The following is a 23,536-nucleotide window of genomic DNA, read 5'->3' on the forward strand; positions in this document are numbered from 1 at the left end:
ATGAAACCAGAGTAACAGTGACCTTTCTGAGGCCTGCTGTTTGGTAGGCACTCAGTCAATGAGTATGATCCCCAGGGTGGGAAAGTTTGTTTCGTCTTACGGATTTTGAGTTGGCTTGGGGTGTTTTCTGCCACACTCCTAGTAGACTCTATACCCCTTAGCTGCTGCTGTACCATAAATGAGAGAATAAAAAAGGCCTGAGGCTAAAAACAGCACAGAAATGACTCAAAAGAAATCCCTTTATTGATTGACTCAGCACTGCTTCTTACCCCATTTTATCCCCTCTCCTCCCATCTAGTTTCCTCTCTTCCAGAGTAAAGTCTTGCTGTCAGGCTAGGGCTCCCAGCCAGACAGCATTAGTTGCCAGCTGTGGTTTCCTGAATCCAGGCCAGGATGGAGGGCACTTTCACGTACACGCCATACTCAGCAACCCTACAGCTCTTATCAAAGCTCAGGATTCCAGCTGCATACCAGGTGTTGTCGTCCTCGTCATGAACGGCAAACGCACTGCCAGCGTCACCGTAGCAAGTATCTTCCTGAAACTCAGACAAGCCAGCACAGAAGGTGTGCTCATTCAGTATGGGCTGCACCCCTACAGGACTCTTTGATGACTTCTTCTCGGGCACTGTGCTGCCTTCGTAGTGCTTCACACAATTCTCTTGATCAGCCACAGGCAGCATGACGTACTTCAGTAGCTCAGTGAAATTAAAGTTGGTATTTCGCCCCCATCCAGACACATAGCCCACACGCCCCACTTCTGCATAATCTTTTGAAGGTAGACAGATGGGCATTACTCTCTCATCAATGGGCACCTTCTGTTTGAGTTTGATGAGCCCGATGTCTACGTTGGAGTAGTTAGGGTGGAGAACCACCTTCTCAATCTCCACAGGCTGATTTTTCCCCACATAGAGTTTCAAAGTTGGGGCAATGTCTTTTGCTTTTGCATCATCTTTATGGCCCAGGAAGAGATTTTTAGCCGTGGTCAACAGCCACTGTTCACTGATCAGTGTGGCCCCCGAGGTGAGATTATGGTGGGAGACCATCTTAGCCTGCCAGGGAAAGCTGCCTTTGGCATCCACTGATCCACCCATGATCCGCTGCACCTGATCCACCGGGTTCTTGGGCTTTCCGCACACTGTCAAGGAAAGCAAGAAAGTCAGGAGCAGAAATGTGAGTCTCCCAGTGTAGGAAAGAGGGGCAAAGCATTGGCAATTGCTGCTGTCTAAACTGTTGTGTTAATTTCTGCACAGCTAGGAATATTTACACTCCTTGCCTTACCACCTGCTCCCCCCATTTCCATTGTTGACAGTTTAAAGTGGCTCTTTTTTATAAAGTTGTTTACATCAGTAGAGCACAGTTCTATTTCCTGCTTTTCTAACTCATGAAAAAAAAAAACAAGTAGTGCTGAGATTTTCAAATCTCAATGCTTCCCTAAAAGTCATTGTGAGGGTGAGAAGCTATAAAAATTCATTCTCCCTAAATAAAGAGCCATCTGTTGCAGCGTTGGCTGGAACTCAGATTTTAGCTAGAAGGCAGCTTAGTGATTCTACACCACTAGTCATAGAAGAGGGCAGACAGAATCCTCCCGTCCCAGGAGGGAAAGGGAAGGAGCAGTAGCTTTTCCTAATAACAGGAACTAGAAGTCCTAACCCGTCTCCAACCTGCTACCTCATACTTCCATGGATTTCTTTTTGTTCTGTCCTCCCATGACTAGTTCTTCCTGGAGCTGGCTGTACACTTGACCCTGGGCTGCCTAGGCGGCCTCTCTGTATACACAGGGCCTTCTGATTCTCTGGGGGCAATGTGGACAGTGGATTCAGTCAATACCCCAAAGACCCAAATGAAGGAGATCCTTAGTGCACTTTTTTGGAGAGCCATCACCCAAATGCTCACTTATCGGCCTGGCCATTTTGGGTTCTCCCAGGTCCCTCATCTTGGCCCTGTGATGCTCAGAGGAAGCCACTCAGGAAGGATGTGCCTGCCCACACACTAGACTCTCAACACCTACCTTTGGTCAGCTTCCCAGGGCCCCTGGCTTCCTACCTGCTTCACATTCGGGAAGTTTCTCTCCAATGGCCTTGTTTGTCCAGTGCTTCTCACTGTTTAATGTATACTCTCCTGAAGCAAAAGGATAGAAAAGAGTTAAAAGACACTGAATCTGGACCCAGCATGAGGAGAGGAGGTGTTTAAAGAGAATCAGAGAAAGAGAGGGGAAGGGAGGGAGGGAGGAAGGGAGGAAGGGAAGAGCAGTGTACTAGAAGCCAAGTGCGGGGGAGGGGGGTTGGGCAGTGAAGCCCAGCAGGACAGATTTGTTGTCATGGAGACACAGTACAGAGTAGGAACCAGGGTTCAAATTCTGCCTGTTCACCTTACAGGCTACTTGAACTTGAGTAAGTTATTCAGCCTGTCTGTACCTCAGTGTCCTCATCAGCAAAATGAGAGTAACAGTATCTCTTCAGAGGGTTTTGTAAGAACTAAGTGAGCAGATATACATCAAGAATTTAGAACAGTGCTGGGAACACAGTACTCACTATTAAGGACCACCCCTTGTCATCACTGGCACCACCCTTGGTTGTTTTTTTTTTTACCACATCTCCTTTTGGAGATGTAGATCTCACTCTGAGATGAGTAGGCTACATGTTATCACCTCCCCTTAACAAAGGAGAAAACTTGGAGCTAAAGTTAATTTGCCCAAAAGGCCACAGCTACTGGTGACAAAATCGCTATTAGAATCTACCTCTTCTGGTTCCAAGGAGAACATGTAAGTTTTCTGGCCCATCACCCTTGGCCCCACTCATCATGGAAAGGCCGGGATGGAGGAGGGTGCAGGGACATGGTCCAGGTCTTACCGTCTCCTTCGGTGCGCAGTTTATAGAGGGGATTACACTGGTAACGAACAAAGTGCTCCGCATAGCCATTCTCAATCTCTGGGGGCTTTGGAAGGCTGACCTCTGCAAAGGAAATGCAATAGGAAGAGGGGGTTCATGTTCAGAAACTCATCCCAGAGACCCATGAAAAGAGTTGAGAAGAAGCTGTTCTCCGTATCAACTGCCCTCCACCTCAAATGGAAGCCAAAGGGAAGGCCATCTCCCCTTTTTTCTGGATGGCTCTCCAGTGTTCTTCACGGGACTGAAATACCAGAGGTTAAGATGAGAAGGAGGAAGTGGCTCTTCCCAAAGAGAGGGTGCAGATGTGATAGGGTCAATGAGACCCAGCAGTGCTGGGACATCCAGCTCCCACCCAAACCCAAAGACCTACCTGTGTTATCCGTGGTCTCACTGCCAGTGTCCACTGCGAAAAGCTGCCCCCAGAACAGGAGGGCAACAACAGCTCCCAGGGCTCTGCAGAGACAGGACAAGAAGGGGTGCACAACTGGTCTCCTTGCTACACACACACACACACACACACACACACACACACACACACCCCTCCCATTAGCCAGCCAGAGAAGAAGCTACATGGAAGTGTTAGAACCAAGAAGTTGCCTCCTGCCAGCACCCATATACACAGTCCACTCGGGTTCCAGTGTGGTCCGTGCTGCTGAGAATTCTACATGAGCCTCAGAGAGGAACCACCAAGATAGGAAGGTACATAGGCATGTGGGCCTCAATTTCTGGCAGCATTTAGGAAACATTAAGTTGCTAATAATAAATGAGCTCTCCTGAAAAAAAAAAAAAGCCTCAGACACCAAAGGCGCTGGGCTACAGGATAATAGCTAATAAAGTGTGGGTAACTTGAAGACGGAAAAGTAGGGATTTCTTATGCTATTCCCTAGACTTTTTAATTTTTTCCATAAGTAGATGTTTTAAATATACAGAACTTATGGTTTTCCTATTATTTTATGATGATTTGCCTTTAGGAAACCCCATGGCCGTAGACATGGGCATTGACGCATAGGCGACACTACCAGGTAATCGTTTTGCTGACAGAAGCCAACTGTACAGAGATTGCTTAGTTAAGTATGTAGTCTTGTTATTTCAACCTTTAAAAAAGGTTTGTTTTTTTGGGGTTTTTTTTTGCTTTGATAAAATCTCAGTGCCTTAATTGGGTCACTCAAATGTGTTACTATTGGTCTTACACATTTTTTAAAACAAACAAAAAAAAATCTGCTAATAAACATATCTTAAATACCAGAAAGCCTATTATGGGAGCCTCTGGCATCCCCTGTAAAGATGAAAATTTTGTAACCTCGAGGAAAAAGATACTGTTTAGAGTAAGTCACATTCTCATGGACGCAGAAAAGCAGAAGATTTAGCACGCTAAACTAAACCCCTTAATTTGCTATAGTTTAGCCCAGTGGCCCTATTTCTTTGTTCTTGATTTCCATCTCTCCTTTGGTTCCCCCCATACCTGAGCTGTCCCGTGGGTACAAGATGTGCACAGAGAAAGATGACATGAGCAAGGCAAGGAGGGAAGTGGCAGAACCATGGACTCACCTCATCTTTGGTTTGTCCTGCCGGTTGGAAGAGCAGTGCTGTGGGGGCTACCTGCTGATGCTTTTATGCCTCCGGTATCTCACTCCACCCCCTTCTGGGTTTCGTAATTGCTGTGTCTACACAACTTTGACCTTGTTAAGGTCACTGCATTTTCCAGTAACAGAGCCACAAACAATATCCCTGTTAAGAGCTGAGCTCTTGCTTCACGCTTGAGTTGCCCCTGGTGTTTCTTTACAAACCCCAAAGAAGCCTGGCCACGCCATGACCCCCTGTAGCTGCCCAAGTGTTTCCCGAAATCAGCCACTGTGCAGGAGTGGGGGAGGAAACGTCAATCTGTGTCTCTTTGTTTTGGAGAGTTTTCAGCACTGAGAAAAAAAAAAAAACCCTTCTTTGCATTATTTCAAACGTCTTATAGATGTTCCTGCAACCTGGCTGAGACAGGGCTCTAAAGAAAGCATTTCCTTTTCACAATCATCTTCCTCACCCTGTGTTGACATCTCCCTATTGCTTAAAACTTCTCCAACCTGAAATCAGTAAAATGTATTTATTGTCTTCTCTGATAGCTCTTTGCAAGAAATCACACAAAATGGTTAAAGCTGTACTGTAGGCTGCTGCAAACCATGCTCAATGGTAGTAGTTCTCATGGTATTGTAATCCAGTAATTAATACAGACAGCAGGTGAGGAAAATCAGTACGCTTCAGTCAAATGTCTGCACTCTATATTCCAAGTCCTACTCAATTGAACTCAATAAAATACTGCTTTGTTCATTAAAAAAAAAAAAGATCAGTGGTTCTTAAGTTATAATGTACAAAAGAACCACTTTGAGATATTGGTGGTGGCACTGATGTAACAGCAAGATCACTGGAAACAGCATAGATGTCCATCAGTAGGGAATGGGTGCAAACAAGCAAAAAGCAGAATTAGACCTTTAAATACTGAGAACAAAGTGATGGCTGCCAGAGGGAAGGGATTGAGAGGATGGACAAAATGGGTGAAGGGGAGAGGGAGATACAGCTTCCGGTTCTGGAAAGAATAGGTCATGGGAATAAAAGATACAGGGAATACAATTAATCATATTGCAATAGTGTTGGAAGGTGACCGATGGTAGTAGCTACACTCATGGTGAGCACAGCATAACATATAGAGATGTTGAATCACTATGTTGTCCACCTGAAACTAATGTAACATTGTGTGTCAACTGTACTCAAAATACTTTTAATAGGGGGATGGCTAAATAATGTGGTATATCCATATAATGGAATACAGATCTTCCACGCCTTGTGATAGGGCTGCATCCTGATAAACCATCTTAAGTTGAAAATATTGTAAGTCACAAATTCATTTAATACACCTGACCTACCAAGCATCAAAATTTAGCCTGGCCTACCTTAAATGTGCCCAGAACAATCCCATTGCCCTAAGTTGGGCAAAATCATCTCACTCAAAGTCTCCTTTATAATAAAACGTTGAATATCTCATGTAATTTCTTGAATACTGTAGTGAAAATGAAAAACAAAGTGGTTATGTGGGTAAAGAATGGTCATTAAGTGTATTGATTGTTTACCCTCATGATCGTGTAGCTGACTGGAAACTGCCGAGCATCACAAGAGACTCTCATCCTGCATATGACTAGCACGGGCAAAGATCAAAATTCAAAGTACAGTTTCTACTAAATGCATGCTGCTTTCACACCATCATAAAGTCAAAAAATCAGAAGTCGGGGGTGAGGAGCTAGGTGATCCAGGTGATGGGATTAAGAGATATGAACTTCCACTTATAAAATTTTTTTTAATGTTTATTTATTTTTGAGACAGAGAGAGACAGAGCATGAACGGGGGAGGGGCAGAGAGAGAGGGAGACACAGAATCGGAAACAGGCTCCAGGCTCCGAGCCATCAGCCCAGAGCCTGACGCGGGGCTCGAACTCACGGACCGCGAGATCGTGACCTGGCTGAAGTCGGACGCTCAACCGACTGAGCCACTCAGGCGCCCCGAACTTCCACTTATAAAATAAATTAAGTCATAAGGATGTTATGTACAGCATAGGGAATATACTCGATAATATTGGAATAACTTTGTGTGGTGACAGATGGTAACTACACTTACCATGATGAGCATTTCATGCTATATACAAATGTTGAATCATTATGTATTTAAAACTAATAGAATAGTGTACGTCAACTATACTTTTTTTAAAAAGGAGGAAAGAAAAAACTCGTTAAGTTGAACCATCTTCAGTCAGGGACAATCTGTATTACACAGCTGTGAGAGTGAACAGACAATGAAAAAACATGGAAAATCATAAGTTTGAAAGAAAGTGGCAAGTTTCAGGAGATTACGTTAAGAATGATACCACTTTGGGGCACCTGAGTGGCTCAGTCCGTTAAGCATCCAACTTCAGCTCAGGTCATGATCTCACAGTCTGTGAGTTCGAGCCCCACATTGGGCTATGTGCTAACAGCCCAGAGCCTGGAGCCTGCCTCAGATTCTGTGTCTCCATCTCTCTCTGCCCCTCCTCTGCTCACGCTCTCTCAAAAATAAACATTTAAAAAAATTTTTTAAAGAAAAAGAATGATAACACTTTTAGAGAGCTCAAAAACAAACATACTTGGAAAAAGATTCTTTGATCCAAATCACAAGCAACAACAAAAAATAGATAAATTTAAAACTTTTGTGCATCAAAAGACAATATCAAGAAAGGGGAAAGACAATCTATGAGTGGGAGGAAATATTTATAAATCATATCTCTGACAAGGATTTAATATCCAGATATTCTACAAAAACAACAAAAACACAATCCAATGAAAACATAGGCAAATGCCATTGACGGATGAATGGATAAAGAAGATGTGATGTGTGTCTGTGTGTGTGTGTGTGTGTGTGTGTGTGTGTGTGTGTGTGTGTGTGTACACAATGGAGTATTACTCGGCAATCAAAAAGAATGAAATCTTGCCATTTGCAACTACATGGATGGAACTAGAGGGTATTATGCTAAGTGAAATTAGTCAGAGAAAGACAAATATCATATGGCTTCATTCATATGAGGTGTTTAAGGTACAAAACAGATGAACATAAGGGAAGGGAATCAAAAATAATATAGAGGGGCGCCTGGGTGGCTCGGTTGAGCTTCTGAGTTTGGCTCAGGTCATGATTTCACGCTCTGTGAGTTCGAGCCCTGCATCGGGCTCTGTCCTGACAGCTCAGAGCCTGGAGCCTGCTTCAGATTCTGTGTCTCCCTCTCTCTCTGACCCTCCCCCGTTCATGCTCTGTCTCTCTCTGTCTCAAAAATAAATAAACATTAAAAAAAGTTTTTAAATATTAATATAGAAACAGGGAGGGAGACAAAACATAAGAGACTCTTAAGCATAGAGAACAAACAGAGGGTTGCTGGAGGGGTTGTGGGAGGAGGGATAGGCTAAATGGGTAACGGGCATTAAGGAAGACATTTGTTGGGATGAGCACTGAGTGTTACACATAGGTGATCAATCACTGGAATCTGCTCCTGAAATCATTATTGCATTATATGCTAACTTGGATGTAAATTTTTAAATAAATAAATAAATATTACTTTTTAAAATGGGCAAATGATTTGAACCAACATTTTTTCAAAAGAAAATACACAAATGACCAATAAGCACATAAGCACATGATAAGATGCTCACCATCACTGGAAATATCATTACAGAAGTGCAAGTCAAAACCACAGGATGCCAAGGCACCTGGCTGGCTCAGTCGGAAGAGCATGCCACTCTCAATCTCAGAGTCATGAGTTCAAATCCCACATGAGGTGTAGAGATTATTTTAAAACTTTGATATAAACACACACACACACACAGCATGGCACTCATACCTACTAGGATGGCTACAATCAAATATATGTTGGGCCCCTGAGTGGCTCAGTCAGTTGAGCATCCAACTCTTGATGTTGGCTCAGGTCATGATCTTAAGTTCATGGGATCAAGCCCCGTGTCAGACCTTGGGCTGACAGCATGGACTCTGCTTGGGATTCTCTTCTCTTTCCCTGTCTCTCTGCCACTTCCCTGTTTGCACATGTGCGCGCTCTCTATCACTCTCAAAATAACAAAATAAAATAAATATATTAAAATATATATTTTTTCAAAATATATGTTTGAAATTATATAATACATATATCTATGTGTATATATATATGTGCATATACATATATATGCACACATATATACATACATAATAAATGTTGGCAAGGGTGTGAATAAGTCGGAACTGCCGTATACTGCTGTAGGGAATATAAAATGGTGTAGTCTCTGTGGATAACACTATGATGGTTCCTCAAAAAGCTAAACATAGAATTGTTATATGACCCAGCAGTTCTACTTCTAGGTATATAGCCAACATAATTGAAAATAGGGTCTCTAAAAGATTCTTGTACATCAATGTTCCTGACAGCATTATTCACAATAACCAAAAGGTAGAAACAATCCAAGTGTCCTTCAACAAATGAATGGATAAACAAAACGTGGCATATATGTACAATAGACTACTGTTCATCTATAAAAAGTTCTGGCACATGCTACAAATATTATGCTAAGTGAAAGAAACCGGACACAAAAAGACAAATATCGTATGATTCTACTTCTATGAAATATCTAGAAAAGGCAAATTCATAGACACAAAGTAGAGGTTACCAGAGCCTAGGGGAGGGGACAGAGGAGTATTATTGCTTAATGGGTACAGAGTTTCTGTTTGGAGTGATGAAAATTTTTGGAAATGGTAGTGATGATTACACAACATTGCAAATGTAATTAATGCCATTGAATTGTACACTTTAGAACTGTTACCAGAAAATTTGTTATATATACTTTATCACAAAAAATTCATAAAAAATAATAAACTTCTTTCTCTTGAGGCCAAAAATTTTTTTTAAAAACAAGCAGAACTAAACAATATGTCTTATAGGCCTAGATGCCAAGAAGACAAAAACTGTATTTTTAAATATTTTAAAAGAATGGAAAACACAAAATGTAAAATGTTACTTCTCATAGGGAGGCAGGAGGAAGGCATAAGAGAAAATCACATATGTAAATATAAATAAATTATTGTTAACAACCCAGCTTTGGGCTCTCTCCCTCTGCCTGTCTCCCCCACTCACACTCTTTCTCTAAGAAATAGAATAGAACAAGAATGAATAAATAAATAATTTTTCAAAACATATGTTGGTATCAAATAACATTTAAAAAGTGAAGGAGGGTGGGGGAGAATCACCAGACAGACATTAAGAGGCAAAGCCCAGGCCCCTCCTTGCAGAGAATTGATCCAGTCTGAGCAGAGTCTGAGAATCTGCATTATAAACGGCCACAACTTCTCCCACTGTGTATACATGCTGCAACATGACTGCACTGCTCTGTGATCCTGTGAAGCGGAGGTGGAAGTTTTCTCTTTGGGCTGCAAATGCCCCTCCTAGAATATCTAAAATGAGACATGTCTCACCACCACTGTAATTCGACTAAATGCTTACGCACTAGATGCATGAAAATTTGCATTTGTGGGAATGCAAGCTGGTGCGACCACTCTGGAAAACAGTATGGAGGTTCCTCAAAAATTAAAAATAGAACTACCCTACGACCCAGAAATTGTACTACTAGGCATTTATCCACGGGATACAGGTGTGCTGTTTCAAAGGGACACATGCACCCCCATGTTTATAGCAGCACTATCCACAATAGCCAAAGTATGGAAAGAGCCCAAATGTCCATCCATGGATGAATGGATAAAGAAGATGTGGTATATATATACAATGGAGTATTACTCAGCAACCAAAAAGAATGAAATCTTGCCATTTGCAACTATGTGGATGGAACTGGAGGGTATTATGCTAAGTGAAATTAGAGAAAGACAAAAATCATATGACTTTACTCATCTGAGGACTTTAAGAGATGAAACAGATGAACATAAGGGAAGGGAAACAAAAATAATATAAAAACAGGGAGAGGGACAAAACAGGAGAGACTCATAAATATGGAGAACAAACTGAGGGTTACTGGAGGGGTTGTGGGAGGGGGGATGGGCTAAATGGGTGAGGGGCACTAAGGAATCTATTCCTGAAATCATTGTTGCACTATATGCTAATTTGGATGTAAATGCAAAAAAATAAAAAAACAAGTTAATAAAAAAAATTAAAATGAAGACTACTTGTGACTTTGAAAATAAAGCTTTTTTTCTCAAAAAAAAAAAAATTGCATTTGCCTGTAAACAAAACCTGAGCTCTATTATAACGGACAAGGGAGAGTTCATAGGCTCTCTGCCTTTGGCATCCTTTATTAACTTGACAATTAAGAGTATCCAGCCCAGGGGCGCCTGGGTGGCGCAGTCGGTTAAGCGTCCGACTTCAGCCAGGTCACGATCTCGCGGTCCGGGAGTTCGAGCCCCGCGTCAGGCTCTGGGCTGATGGCTCAGAGCCTGGAGCCTGTTTCCGATTCTGTGTCTCCCTCTCTCTCTGCCCCTCCCCTGTTCATGCTCTGTCTCTGTCCCAAAAATAAACGTTGAAAAAAAAATTAAAAAAAAAAAAAAAAAAGAGTATCCAGCCCAGGGCGCCAGGGTGGCTCAGTCAGTTAAGCATCCAAATTCAGCTCAAGTCATGATCTCACAGTTCTTGAGTTCAAGGCCTGCATCGAGCTCTGTGCTGACAGCTCAGAGCATGGAGCCTGCTTCAGATTCTGTGTCTGCCTCTCTCTCTGTGTCCCTCCCCCACTCATGCTCTGTCTCTCTCTCTCTCAGAAATAAATAAACGTTAAGAAAAAAAAATTTTTAAAGAAGAAAGAAAAAAATAGTATCCAGCCCAAAGGCCTTCTGACTTGGAATTAGGATGGGACAAGATGAGGAGGTGACAGCTGAGAGTAGCCAGCCACAGGATGTAGGAAACACATTTTGTGGTGAGAACAGAAAGCAGAAAAGCTTAAAAAATTCATAAAGCAGGACAGCAGTTGGCAGAGAAACTTGAAGGGTAGAGTTTTGGTTTTGGAAGGAAAAAATTATTTTTTAAAAGTTCTACCATTATTGAAGTCTTGAAATTTTGCAAGCTACAGAAAAATAAAAATAAGAAATAAGTCTTCCCATTATTTTGCCACCCCAAGACAACCAATAACCACTATTAACACTTTAGTGTCATTTTCTTCCAGGCTTTTCTCTGTACATTCTTTTACATCGTGTTGATAATTCCTTATATCTATATCTATATCTATATCTATATCTATATCTATATCTATAATTTTTGTGGTCTGCCTTTTTTACCCAATATTACAGGCATTTTCTATGTTGTAGCAAACTCTTTACAACACTTTCAATGCCACATCATAGTCCTAACTTAAAGATGTGTCATGTATACTTTAAATATTCCTTCATTGTTGGGACTTTATGATTCTAAATTGTCTGTTATAAATACCTTACATAAATTCAGGGAAGTAAGGTAGGAGGCCAGGCTAATTTTATTCCATATGGGTATACAATTGATCTAGCGTCATTTACTAAAAACATCAAATCTTAGACAAACATCAAATCTTAAAACATTAGGTCAAGGTATAAAATATTTCTAGCACCCAGAAGACTATTTTGAGTTCCTTGCAATGAACACCCAACCCTCAAAAAGTAACCAGTATTCTGACTTCTGTCATGATAGTTTTGCCTGATCTTGAACTTCATATAAATAGAATCAAATAGTAGTCACTTGTTTCTGGCTTCTTTTGCCCATCATATGTCTGTAAGAATCATCCATATTGTCACATTAGTTTGCTTCTTTTTTATTCCTGAGAAGTATTCCATTGTATGGATAAACCACAGTTGGTTTATCCATTCTCTGTTTATGGGTGTTTGAATTTATTCCAGTTTGGGCTATTATAAATAAAGCTACTATGAACTTGCTTGCACATGTCTTTTGGTGAATACATGTGCTCATTTTTCTTGAATAAATAGCTTGCTGTGTCATAGGGTAGGCAGTGTTTAGATTTATTTTTTTTAAGTTTGTTTGTTTGTTTGTTTGTTTATAACATGAGCAGGGAAGGGGCAGAGAGAGAGGGGGAGAGAGAGAATCCCAAGTAGGCTCCAACCTGTCAGCACAAAGCCCAACACAGGGCTCAATCTCACAAACCCTTAGGTCATGATGTGAGCTAAAATCAAAAACTGGACGCTTAACCCACTGAGCTACCCAGGTGCCCCAGTGGTGTTTAGCTTTAGTAGATGCTGCCAAACAATTCTCCACTATACACTCCCACCTGTAATATTCCAGTTGCTTAGATTCCAGTTGCTCCGTATCGTTGCCAATACACTTCAATTTTAGCCATTCTGATACATACACAGCAAATTATAATGATGGCTTTCATTTGCATCTCACAGATATTGAATGATATATATTGCTGCTTTTTTTTTTTTTTTTTTTTTTTTTTTTAGAGAGAGAGAGAGAGAGTGCAAGAGAAGGAGAGAGGCAGAAGCAGGGAGAAAGAGAATCTTAAGCAGGCTCCACACTCGGGGCAGAGCCCAACATAGGGCTCAATCCCATGACCCTGGGATCACGACCTGAACCAAAACCAAAAGTTGGATGCTCAACAGACTGAGCCAACCAGGCAACCCTATAGAGCACTTTTTATATTATTATTGGTCCATTTAGATATCTTCTTTATGAAATGTCTTTTACTTATTGATTTGAAAATGTCCTGCTGGGATTTTGATTGGGATTGCATCAGATTTCTAGATCAATTTGGGGAGAATTGACGTCTTGACAATATTGAGTCTTCCAATCCCTAAACATGGTGTATCCCCTCATTTATTTAACTTGTCTTTAATTTCAGTGCCTTGTACATTTTAGGATACATCTAGTGCACCCCTTTTATTAGATTTACTCCTAAGCATGCAATTTTTATGGCTACTATAAATGATATTTTCATTTAATTTGCTAATTGTTTATAGTGAAGGTAGGAAAGTATGCGTGATTTTAGTATATTGATGTTATATCCAGCAAACTTGTAATTTCACTAATTAAATCTAATAGTTTCCTTAATCTAATTTTTTTAGGTACACAATCATGTCATCTGCAAATAATGACTTTTTTACCTCTTCTTTTCTAATCTTTGTATCTTTTATTTATTTTTCTCACCTTATTGCACTAACTAGGGTTTTTGCTACCATGTTAGACATAAGTGGGAAATGAGCATCCTTGTCTATTCCCAAACTCAGGGAGACAAAAAGCATTCAGAATTTCACTCCTAAGTATTATGTTAGCTCTAGGCTTTTTTGTTTTGTTTGTTGTGTTTGTTGTTTCTTTTTGTAGATATCATTTATCAGATTAAGGCAGTTCCTTTTTATTCCTAGTTTGTTGAGTTTTTTTTTAACATAAAGAGGTGTCAAATATTTTTCTTTATTAATAAGATTATTTATTTTGTTAATGTGGTGAATTATATTGCTCAATTTTTAAATGTTAAACCAACCTTCACTTCTGGAATAAACTTAAATTTCTCATGATGTAATATAATTTTTATATATTGCTGTATTTGATTTATTGATTATTTTTTAGGATTTTTCCATCTGAGTTCATAAGAAATAAGAAATACCAATCTATAAATTTCCTTTTTGGCAATATCCTTATCAGGATTTAATATTAAGTTTATGTTGATCTCTTAATGAAATATGAAGAGTGTTCCCTATTTTTCTATTACATGAAAGAGTTTGTGTAAGATTGATAATATTTTTCTTAATTGTTTGGGGGAATTTTCCAATGAAGTCATATAGGCCTGTGGTTCTCTTATGGGAAGATTATAAATGGGGTTGGGGGAAGGGTCCAAGATGGTGGCACAGGAAGATCCTGAACTCCTGTCCTCCCACAGACATAGCAAATCTACAGTTGCATATGGATAATTTCCCTCTGAAAAATATCTGAAAACTAAATGAACTGCTCTGCAAAAGAAAGGATTAAAGAACCACATCAAGATGGATAAGAGAGTCAGAGACACACTCTCACCAAAAAAACCCACCCCCAGCCCGGGAACACAATAAGGAGGGATCTCACCAGGCAGATGCTTCTCTCAGAGGAGCAAGAGGTTGGTGCTCCATATCAGGCACCCCAACCTCTAGTATCTGTAACAGAAGGACAAGCCCCAGAATGTCTAACTTGGAAAAACAGTGGGGCTGACATCTGGAGGTCCTAAAGTGGTATAGGAAACTGAGATTCCCCTCTTGGAGGGCTCACATATGGTCTTTCTCACCCCAAGACCCAGCATAAAACAGCAGTTTGAAAAGCACCTAAACCATATGTGAGGGAAATATATGCTGATATGGTGACATCAGCTAGAGGGCCAGGGGACAGTTGAGATGCTCTCTGGAGATGGAGGTGCTGGAGGACACCATTGTTGCACTCTTTCCACATGGCCTGCTAGCGCAGGCAGGTGAGCTCAGAGATAGCACTCTCCTGCCAACTTGCTGGGATGGTCAGGGCCAGGGGGTCATGACATTTACTGAGGTCAGAGAGCACAATGGTTGCAGCACTCCCCCACTCCCTGACTAGTCACAGAGTTCTCCCACTCCATAGCTAAAGTCTGCAAACACAGGTGGTTGCAACACTTCCCTGCCCCGTGGCCAGGGCTGGCAAGTGCAAGAGGCGATGGCATTCTCCTGCTTTCAGCCTGAAGCCAGCATGTGCGCAGACAAGGCACTATCCTGCTGCTTTGCTAAAACTCATAGGTGAGAAGAGTTAAGACATGTTCCTGCTGCCTCTTAGACGGTGCTAGGGTGCCTCACCCCCAACACTCTCCAGCAGTCTTGCCAAAGCTCGCAGGCACACTCAGCCCACACGGGGACACCTCTTGATTGCCTAGCCTTGGTAGCCAAGAGGGCTGTTCCAGAGCTCAATATGACCGTAACAATCAGACAGTTCTTGACAGGCTACAACTCGCAGTCTTCCTGTGAAAAAACCTATTTCCTTAGCCTGGAGCTTCAGCCTGAGAGGCAAGCTTCAGGCTTTCCACAAACCTAGAGGCTAAGGAGGCACTCCCAGGGAATGTAAACAGGGAGATATCATCATTCCATACCCCCATGGCCTTCCTACAGCTCAACAAGACTTCCCAGAAAGGAGCTTATACACTCATCTGGAACCCTGATTTTTGGAGTTGTCACACAGGGGACACCTCCAGATCTCCTGGTCTGAAGGACAGCAGGCATTACAATTGCAACCCCACAGGACTGTGTATATATGCATATTTTAAAAGCTGCTCCCCAGAGTCTGGCTTCCAATCAACCTGAAACCAGGTGCTAAGTGAAATACCTCCCCTTGGAGCACTGACAGGTCTTGGCACATCTCCCACAACAGGGTCATATCAAGAATAAATCAGGAAATTTAAGGGTGCCTGTGTGGCTCTGTTGTTTAAGCGTCCAACTCTTGATTTGGCTCAGGACATGATCCCAGAGTTGTGGGATCAAACCACACATCATACTGTGCACTGAACATGGAGCCTGCTTGGGATTCTCTCTCTCTCTCTCTCTCTCTCTCTCTCTCTGCCACTGTCCCCTACTCACACTCGCTAAATAAATAAATAAATAAATAAGTAAATAAGAATAAATCAGGCAGTTTAGACAAAGGTTCAAGAGACAACCGAGAACTAGGGCAAGGTTGAATGAAAAGGATCATCACCTAAACAAGGCCATTCCTTCAAGACAGAGAGATAGATGTTGTTTCCTAATACACAGAAATAAACACAGAGAATCAAGCAAAATCAGCAGGAAAAGAAATGTGTTCCAAATGAAAGAATAAGATATAATCTCAGAAAAAGACCTTGATGATATGGAGATAAGTAATCTACCTGATAAGCAACTCAAAGTAATGATTACAAAGATGCTCACCAAACTCAGAAGAAAAATGGATGAATACAGTAAGAACTTCAACAAAGACATAGAAGACATAAGAGAGTACCAAACAGAAGTCGCAGAGCTGAAGAAACAAAAACTGAACTGAAAAATACATTAGAGGGGTTCATCAGTAGACTGGATAAAGCAGAAGAATGAATCAGCAACCTGGAAGATAGAGCAATGAAACTCACCCAGACAGAGTAACAAAAGGAAAAATACAATTTTAAAAAATGAAAGTAACTTAAGTGACCACTGGAGCAACATCAAGCAGAATAACATTTGCATTATAGGGTTCCCAGAAGAAGGGTAAGAGAAAGTGTCAGAAAACTTATTTGAAGATGTAATGGCTGAAAACGTCTCTAACTTAGGGAGAGAAATAGACATCTAGGTCCAGGAATCTAGACAGCTCCAAAAATGAAGCCCAAAAAGAGCTATACCAAGACACATTATAATTAAAACATCAAAAGTTAAAGAGAGACTCTTAAAAGCAGCAAGAGAAAAACAGATTGTTTCCTACAAGGGAAACCCCATAAGGCTGTCAGCCGATTTCTCAGCAGAAATTTTTCAAGCCAAAGGTAGTGTCATGACATATTCAAAGTGCTGAAAGGAGCTTCAAACCAAGAATACTCCATCCAGCAAGGTTATCATTCAGATTGGAAGTAAAGAGAAGTTTTCCAGACAAGCAAAAGCTACAGGAGTGCATTACTACTAAACCAGTCTTACACAAAATATTAAAGGGACATATTGGGGCGCCTGGGTGGCTCAGTCAGTTAAGTGTCCGACTTCGGCTCAGGTCATGATCTCACGGTTCATGGGTTCAAGCCCCGCATTGGGCTCTGTGCTGACAGCTCAGAGCCTGGAGCCCGTTTCAGATTCTGTGTCTCCATCTCTCTCTGCCTGCCCCCACCCGTGCTCTGTCTCCCTCTGTCTCGAAAATAAACATTTAAAAAAATAAATAAATAAAGGGACATATTTAAGCTGAAAAAAAATGGCACTAACTAATAATAAGAAGACATATGAAAGTAAAAATCTCACTGGAAAAAAGTAAATATATAGTAAAGATAATGGGTTAATTATAAAGCTATTAAGAAGGCTAAAAGACAAAAATAGTAAAATTAACAGAAACTACAATAATTAGTTAAGGGATACATAAAATTAAAACATAAAAAGTGATATCAGGAACATTAAACATCAGAGAGAATAAAAATGTAGTTTTGGATGTGTTCAAATTTAAGTTGCCATTAACTTAAAGTAGACTGTTACAAACATAGGATAAGTAAGATATGTGAACTTCATAGTAACCTCAAAGTAAATACAAAAAGAAGAAGAAGAAGAAGAAAATAATCTAAATATGACATTAAAGAAAGTCATCAAACTGTGAGAGAAGAGAGAAAGAGAAGAAAGGAACAGAAAGGAACTACAAAAACAGCCAGAAAACAATTAACAAAATGGCAATAAATACATACCTATCAGTGATTACTTTAAATGTAAATGAATTAAATTCTCTGAGCAGAGATGTGCAGTGTATGATTGGATTTAAAAAAAAAAAAAAACAAGACAGGGGTGCCTGGGTGGCTCAGTCAGTTAAGCGTCCAACTCTTGGTTTCAGCTCGGGTCATGATCTCACGGTTCATGAGTGCAAGCCCTACATCAGCCTCCATTTTGACAACATGGAGCCTGCCTGGGATTCACTCTCTCCCACTCGCTGCCCCCCCTCTGCTCTCTCTGTCTCTCAAAATAAATAAACTTAAAAAAAATTTTTAAAAAAGGACATATCTATATGCTACCTAGAAGAGACCCACTTCAGAAGTAAAGACAGACACAAACTGAAAGTGAAGATATGGAAAAAAATATTTCATACAAATGGAAACAAAAGGACAGCTGGTGGCAGCTATACTCATATCAGACAAAATAGACTTTAAAACAAAGACTGTAACAAAAAACAAAGAGGGGCACTACCTAATGATGAAATGGCTGATCCCATAAGAAAATATAACACTTATATATGCACCCAACATAGAAGGACCAAAATATGTGAAACCAATGTTAACAGACCTAAAGGGAGAAATTGACAGCAATACAGTAACAGTAGGGAATTTTAACACCCCACTTACATCAATGGGTTGATCATCCAGACAGAAAATCATTACGGAAACATCAGCTTTAAATGTTTAAATGTTAGACCAGACGTAACAGATATATACAGAATATTCCATCCAAAAACAGCAGAATAGAGGCATCTTGCTGCCTCAGTCGGTAGAGTATGTGACTCTTGATCTTGGGGTCATGACTTCAAGCCCCATGTTAGGCATAGAGATTACTTTTAAGGGAAAAAAAAAAAGCAACAGAATACAGTCTTTTCAAGGGCACACAGAACATTCTCCAGGATAGATCGCATTTTAGGCCACAAAACAAGTTACAATAAATTCAAAAGGATTGAAATTCTATCAAGCATCTTTTCTGACTACATTGATATGAAACTAGACATCAATTACAAGAAGAAAACTGGAAAAGCTACAAATACATTGCGATTAAACAACATGTTACTGAACAACTACTGGATCAAGGAAGAAATTTAAAAAATACCTAGAGACAAATGAAAACAGAAATATGGCATACCAAAATCTAAGAAAAAAGAGAAATCTCAAATAAACAATTTAACTTTATACCTAAAGGGACTAAAAAAGGAACAAATGAAGCCCAAAATTAGTAGAAGGAAGGAAATAATAAAGCAGGGCAGAAATAAATGAAATAGAGACTAAAAAGACTAAAAAGAAAAGATTAATGAAACTAAGATCTGGTTCTTCAAAAAGATAAAATCAACAAACCTTTAGCTAGACTCACAAAGAAGAAAAAAGAAAGAAGGGGGGCTCAAATAAATAATATAAGAAATGAAAAGGGATGTGTTGCACCTGTCGGAATAGCTAAAATAAAAAAGACAAAAACTAAAAAGTGTTGGCAAAAATGTGGAAAAAAGGAACACTTGTATACTGTTGATGGCAATATAAATTGGTACAATCACTGTGGAAGAGAGCATGGAGGTATTAAAAATATAAATAACATATAATCCAATAATTCCTCTGTTGGGTGCTTACCAAAGAAAACAAAACACAAATTCAAAAAGATATATGCACCCCTATGCAACATTGTTTACAGTATCCAAGATATGGAAACAACTTAAATGTCCATTGATAGACAAATGGACAAGGAAGATGTAGTGTGTGTGTGTGTGGGGGGGGTGTGTGGGGGTGTGTGTGTATATATATATATACACATATATACATATATATGTAATGGAATATTACATATATATGTATGTGTATACATACACATGGGGTGTGTGTGTATATATATATATATATATATATATATACACATATATACATATATATACATATATATATGTAATGGAATATTCAGCCATAAAAAAGGATGATATCATGCTATTTGAGACAAATAGAAGGATCTAGAGGATATCATGCTAAGTGAAATAAGTCAGACTGAGAAGACAAATACCATATGATTTAGCTGATATGTGGATATAAAAAAAAAGGAATAAATAAACAAAAAGCAGAATCAGACATGTAAACACAGAGAACAAGCTGATGGTTGCCACAGGGGAGAGTGTGGGGGGATGGGCAAATGGGTGAAAGGGAATGGAAGATACAGGGTTCCAGTTTTAGAATGAAAAAGTCACAGAAATAAAAGGCACAGCATAAGGAATATAGCCAAGAATATTATAATAACGATGTATGATGACAAATGGTAGCTACACTTGTAATGAACATAGCCTAATGTGTAAACTTGCCAAATCACTATGTTGTACACCTAAAACTGATGTAACAATGTATGTCACCTATGCTCAAATAAGAAAGAAAGAAAGAAAGAAAGAAAGAAAGAAAGAAAGAAAGAAAGAAAGAAACTTTAAAAAAAAAGACATTGGGGTGCCTGGGTGGCTCAGTCAGTTGTGTCCAACTTTGGCTCATGTCATGATCTCATGGTTTGTGAGTTCCAGCCCCGTGTCAGGCTCTGTGCTGACAGCTAAGAGCCTGGATTCTGCTTCTGAATCTGTGTCTCCTTCTCTCTCTGCCCCTCCCCCACTTGTGCTCTGTCTCTCTCTGTCTCTCAAAAACAAATAAATGTAAAAAAAAATTTTTAATAAAAATTTAAAAAAAATTTTTTAAAGACATTGATGAAAGAATTGAAGAAGACACAAATAAATGGAAAGATACTCCATACTCATAGATTGGAAGAATTAATATTGTTAAAATGTCCATAATGCCCAGAGTGATCTACAGAGTCAGTGCAATCCCTATCAAAATTCCAGTAGCATTTTCCACAGAGCTAGAACAAATACTTCTAAAATTTGTATGGAAACACAAAACACCCTGAATAGATAAAATGATCTTAAGAAGCACAAAGCCAGAAGTATCATGGTCCCTGATTTCAAACTATACTACAAAGCTATAGTTATCAAAACAGTGTAGTATTGGCATAAAAACAGACACATAGATCAATGGAATGGATTAGAGAGCCCAGAAATAAACCCATGCATATATGGTCAGATAATTTACAACAAACAAGGCAAGAATATACAATGGCGAAAAGACAGTCTCTTCAATAAATGGTGTTGAGAAAACTAGACAGCTACATGCAAAAGAATAACTGAACCACTTTCTTATACCATATACACCAATTAACTCAAAATGGATTAAACACTTAGATGTGTAAGACTTGTAATGATCAAACTCCTAGAAGAAAACATAGCAAGCTCCTTGACGTTAGTCTTAGCAATGTTTCTCTCCATACTGATTTTTTTCATCAACTCTGACAATCTTTGCCTTTTATAACTGGAATGTTTAGTTTATTTACATTTAATGTAATTCCTAATGGAGCTGGTTTCAAGCCTACCATTGTGCTCTTTGTTTTATATTTAATCATACATTTTCTTTTTATTTTTTTCCTGCCTTTTTTGTATTACTCAATTTTTAAAATGTTTTCTCATTATTTTGTTACATATTCTTCTATTATTTTTCTAGTGGTTATCTCAGAGATTTCAAGATATGCATCCTTGACTTATTACAATCTACTTTAAGTTACTGTCTTTATCACTTCCCAAATAATACAAGAACTTTACAACAATGTAATTCTCTTTACATTCTCCCATCCTTTGTGCTATTTGTGTCATATATTTAACCTTCATAAGCATTAAAAAAAAACAAACAATTGCTAGCAGGTGGATGTGAAGTCATTTTAAATGTGAATAAACAGAAGCCAAGAAGACAAATTCAGTGTTGTGGCAACTTAAAGGAAGGGACAAATTCAAGAGAATTTTCAGAAAAGCAAATTGCAGAAATTAGTGAGTAACTAAATATGGGGAAGAAAAGACTTGAAAATAACTCAAGGGAGGAAACTGATTCTGTAGATACATATGGCAGGCTGGGATGGTGTTAGGGTTTGGGTTGGGAATAGAAAACGGTGAGCTCAAGTTTTTAAATGAATTTTAATGTGAAATTCAGGCTTGAAAGATGACCACTGGAAACAGGACCAGATTTGGAAATCATCTAAACATAATACCACTTTTACTGGAAATTGTGGGAGAAATGAGTGTATCAGGGTACTGAATTTAAAAGAAGAAATATCCATTCATTCATCAAATCTTTATCAAGTGTCTACAATATGTCTAGGTGTTCTAGGTGCTGAGGATATAACTGAGAACAAATCAGATGAAATTCCTGCCCTCCTGGAGCTGACATTATAATGAGAAAATAAAGGATGATCAGTGGATGGAGTTGGAAGGACATGATTAATTGAGACAGAGGAGTGTACCATATATAATAAATAGAATCTGTAAGGATGCTGGTCATGAAGCTTAGGAGGTGGAAAAAAGCTTGAATAAGGCATAAATACCTTATTTTAACAGTTCTCAAACTTTGCTGTACTTTAAAATCTCTTGGGAGCTTCTAAAAATCCTGATGCCCAGATCATACTACATCCCTCTTACACAAAAATGCATGCAAGGGTGCACTGGCCATTGATATTTTTTTAAGATAGCCAAAGTGGGGAAACTAATGAGGAGAACAAAGACAAGAGAAAGGTAGCTAAAATTAAATCTCCTTACAACTTGCAGCCCACTGATAAATACCTGACACATGCAGAGTGTGACATTGCTCAAGGAACTCATGGTTGCCTTCATATTGATGTTTCATTGAAGGCTAAAAGCAACCTTATCTTGACAATAGTGAGACCTCCAAAGTCCTGGAGACCTTACTTTCACCATACAGATATTCCTTGGAAACTTAAAGTTATCTCTATCCAACCTCCCTCCACAAACTTAAAAATATGCAATCAGTCACTCCTCACAAACACAAGTGCAGCTCTTTCTGGCCACAGTTCCTATCCCCATACTATAATAAAATCAGCTTTTTACACCGTAAAACATCCCAAGAATTTTTGACCATTGCCCTTGATGGCTCTGCATCAGGAACCATTGGCATATTTCATCAAATTTGATATGCTATGAATTATAAGAAAGAAAAAACTCTGCCAATTAAATTCTGATAAAATGCTTAAGATGCCATCAATTTAAGATGCATCTCAATTTCAGCGATGCCAAAAATGGAAAAATAATAAGCATTTCAGAAGTGGTGGAATACTGTGGACACAAGTGCACGAGCAGCCATGGAATGAGAACTGCTGAATTTTCCCAGGAGTGTACATGACCTTAGAACAGAATGAATAATTGAGTGTTGAATCCAGAACAGCACATGCTGTTCAAAATTTCAGTTTGGCTCAATAAGAAAATTAAACATAGATGCTCACACTCTTCTGCCTCTTTTTAGGTTATCTCACTTTCCCTCTGTCACCAGGGGGCAGGGACTACGTGATCCTGCTGTGCCAGGAACATGGACATTGGTTCCCAGCTGTACTCCCTTAGTTCTGCCAATTATCTTCTTGAAAACTGGGTCACTGGAGACATACATGCTGATTTTTCAAGCTTTTAAAAAAGCCTCCCAAAAGTAGCTCAACCCTAAAAAAAAAAAAAAAGAAGCATTGACCCTGACACTTTATAAATGAGGAACTTCTTTCTAGGTTCCAAGCTTTTAAATCAAATATTATTCTCAAAGCAGCTTCTAGCAGTAAGACAGCCAACCAGACCTGGTCAACCCACAGAGTCTGCCAAAACTTCAAATATAATGTGCCAGTTTGAAATTGGTCAGAGGTCAAAGTTATGAAGA

General features: G+C 39.5%; 1 protein-coding gene across 1 annotated transcript; it reads right to left on the minus strand.

Moving 5' to 3' along the window:
• Positions 1 to 221: 221 nt before the first annotated feature.
• Positions 222 to 4,491, minus strand: LOC124511455 (haptoglobin). The gene is made up of 5 exons (XM_047078693.1): positions 4,437 to 4,491; positions 3,259 to 3,341; positions 2,850 to 2,951; positions 2,044 to 2,118; positions 222 to 1,135 (listed from the first exon to the last, which is right to left on the minus strand). The coding sequence occupies exons 1-5, from the start codon at positions 4,439 to 4,441 to the stop codon at positions 357 to 359; spliced, it is 1,044 nt and encodes a 347-aa protein (XP_046934649.1). The 5' UTR covers positions 4,442 to 4,491; the 3' UTR covers positions 222 to 356.
• Between the last annotated feature and the right edge of the window lie 19,045 nt (positions 4,492 to 23,536).

This window comes from Lynx rufus, unplaced genomic scaffold, assembly GCF_022079265.1.
Source record: "Lynx rufus isolate CCGP_SWC_20201006 ecotype Redwood Valley unplaced genomic scaffold, mLynRuf1.p SCAF_16, whole genome shotgun sequence".
Taxonomy (NCBI): domain Eukaryota; kingdom Metazoa; phylum Chordata; class Mammalia; order Carnivora; family Felidae; genus Lynx; species Lynx rufus.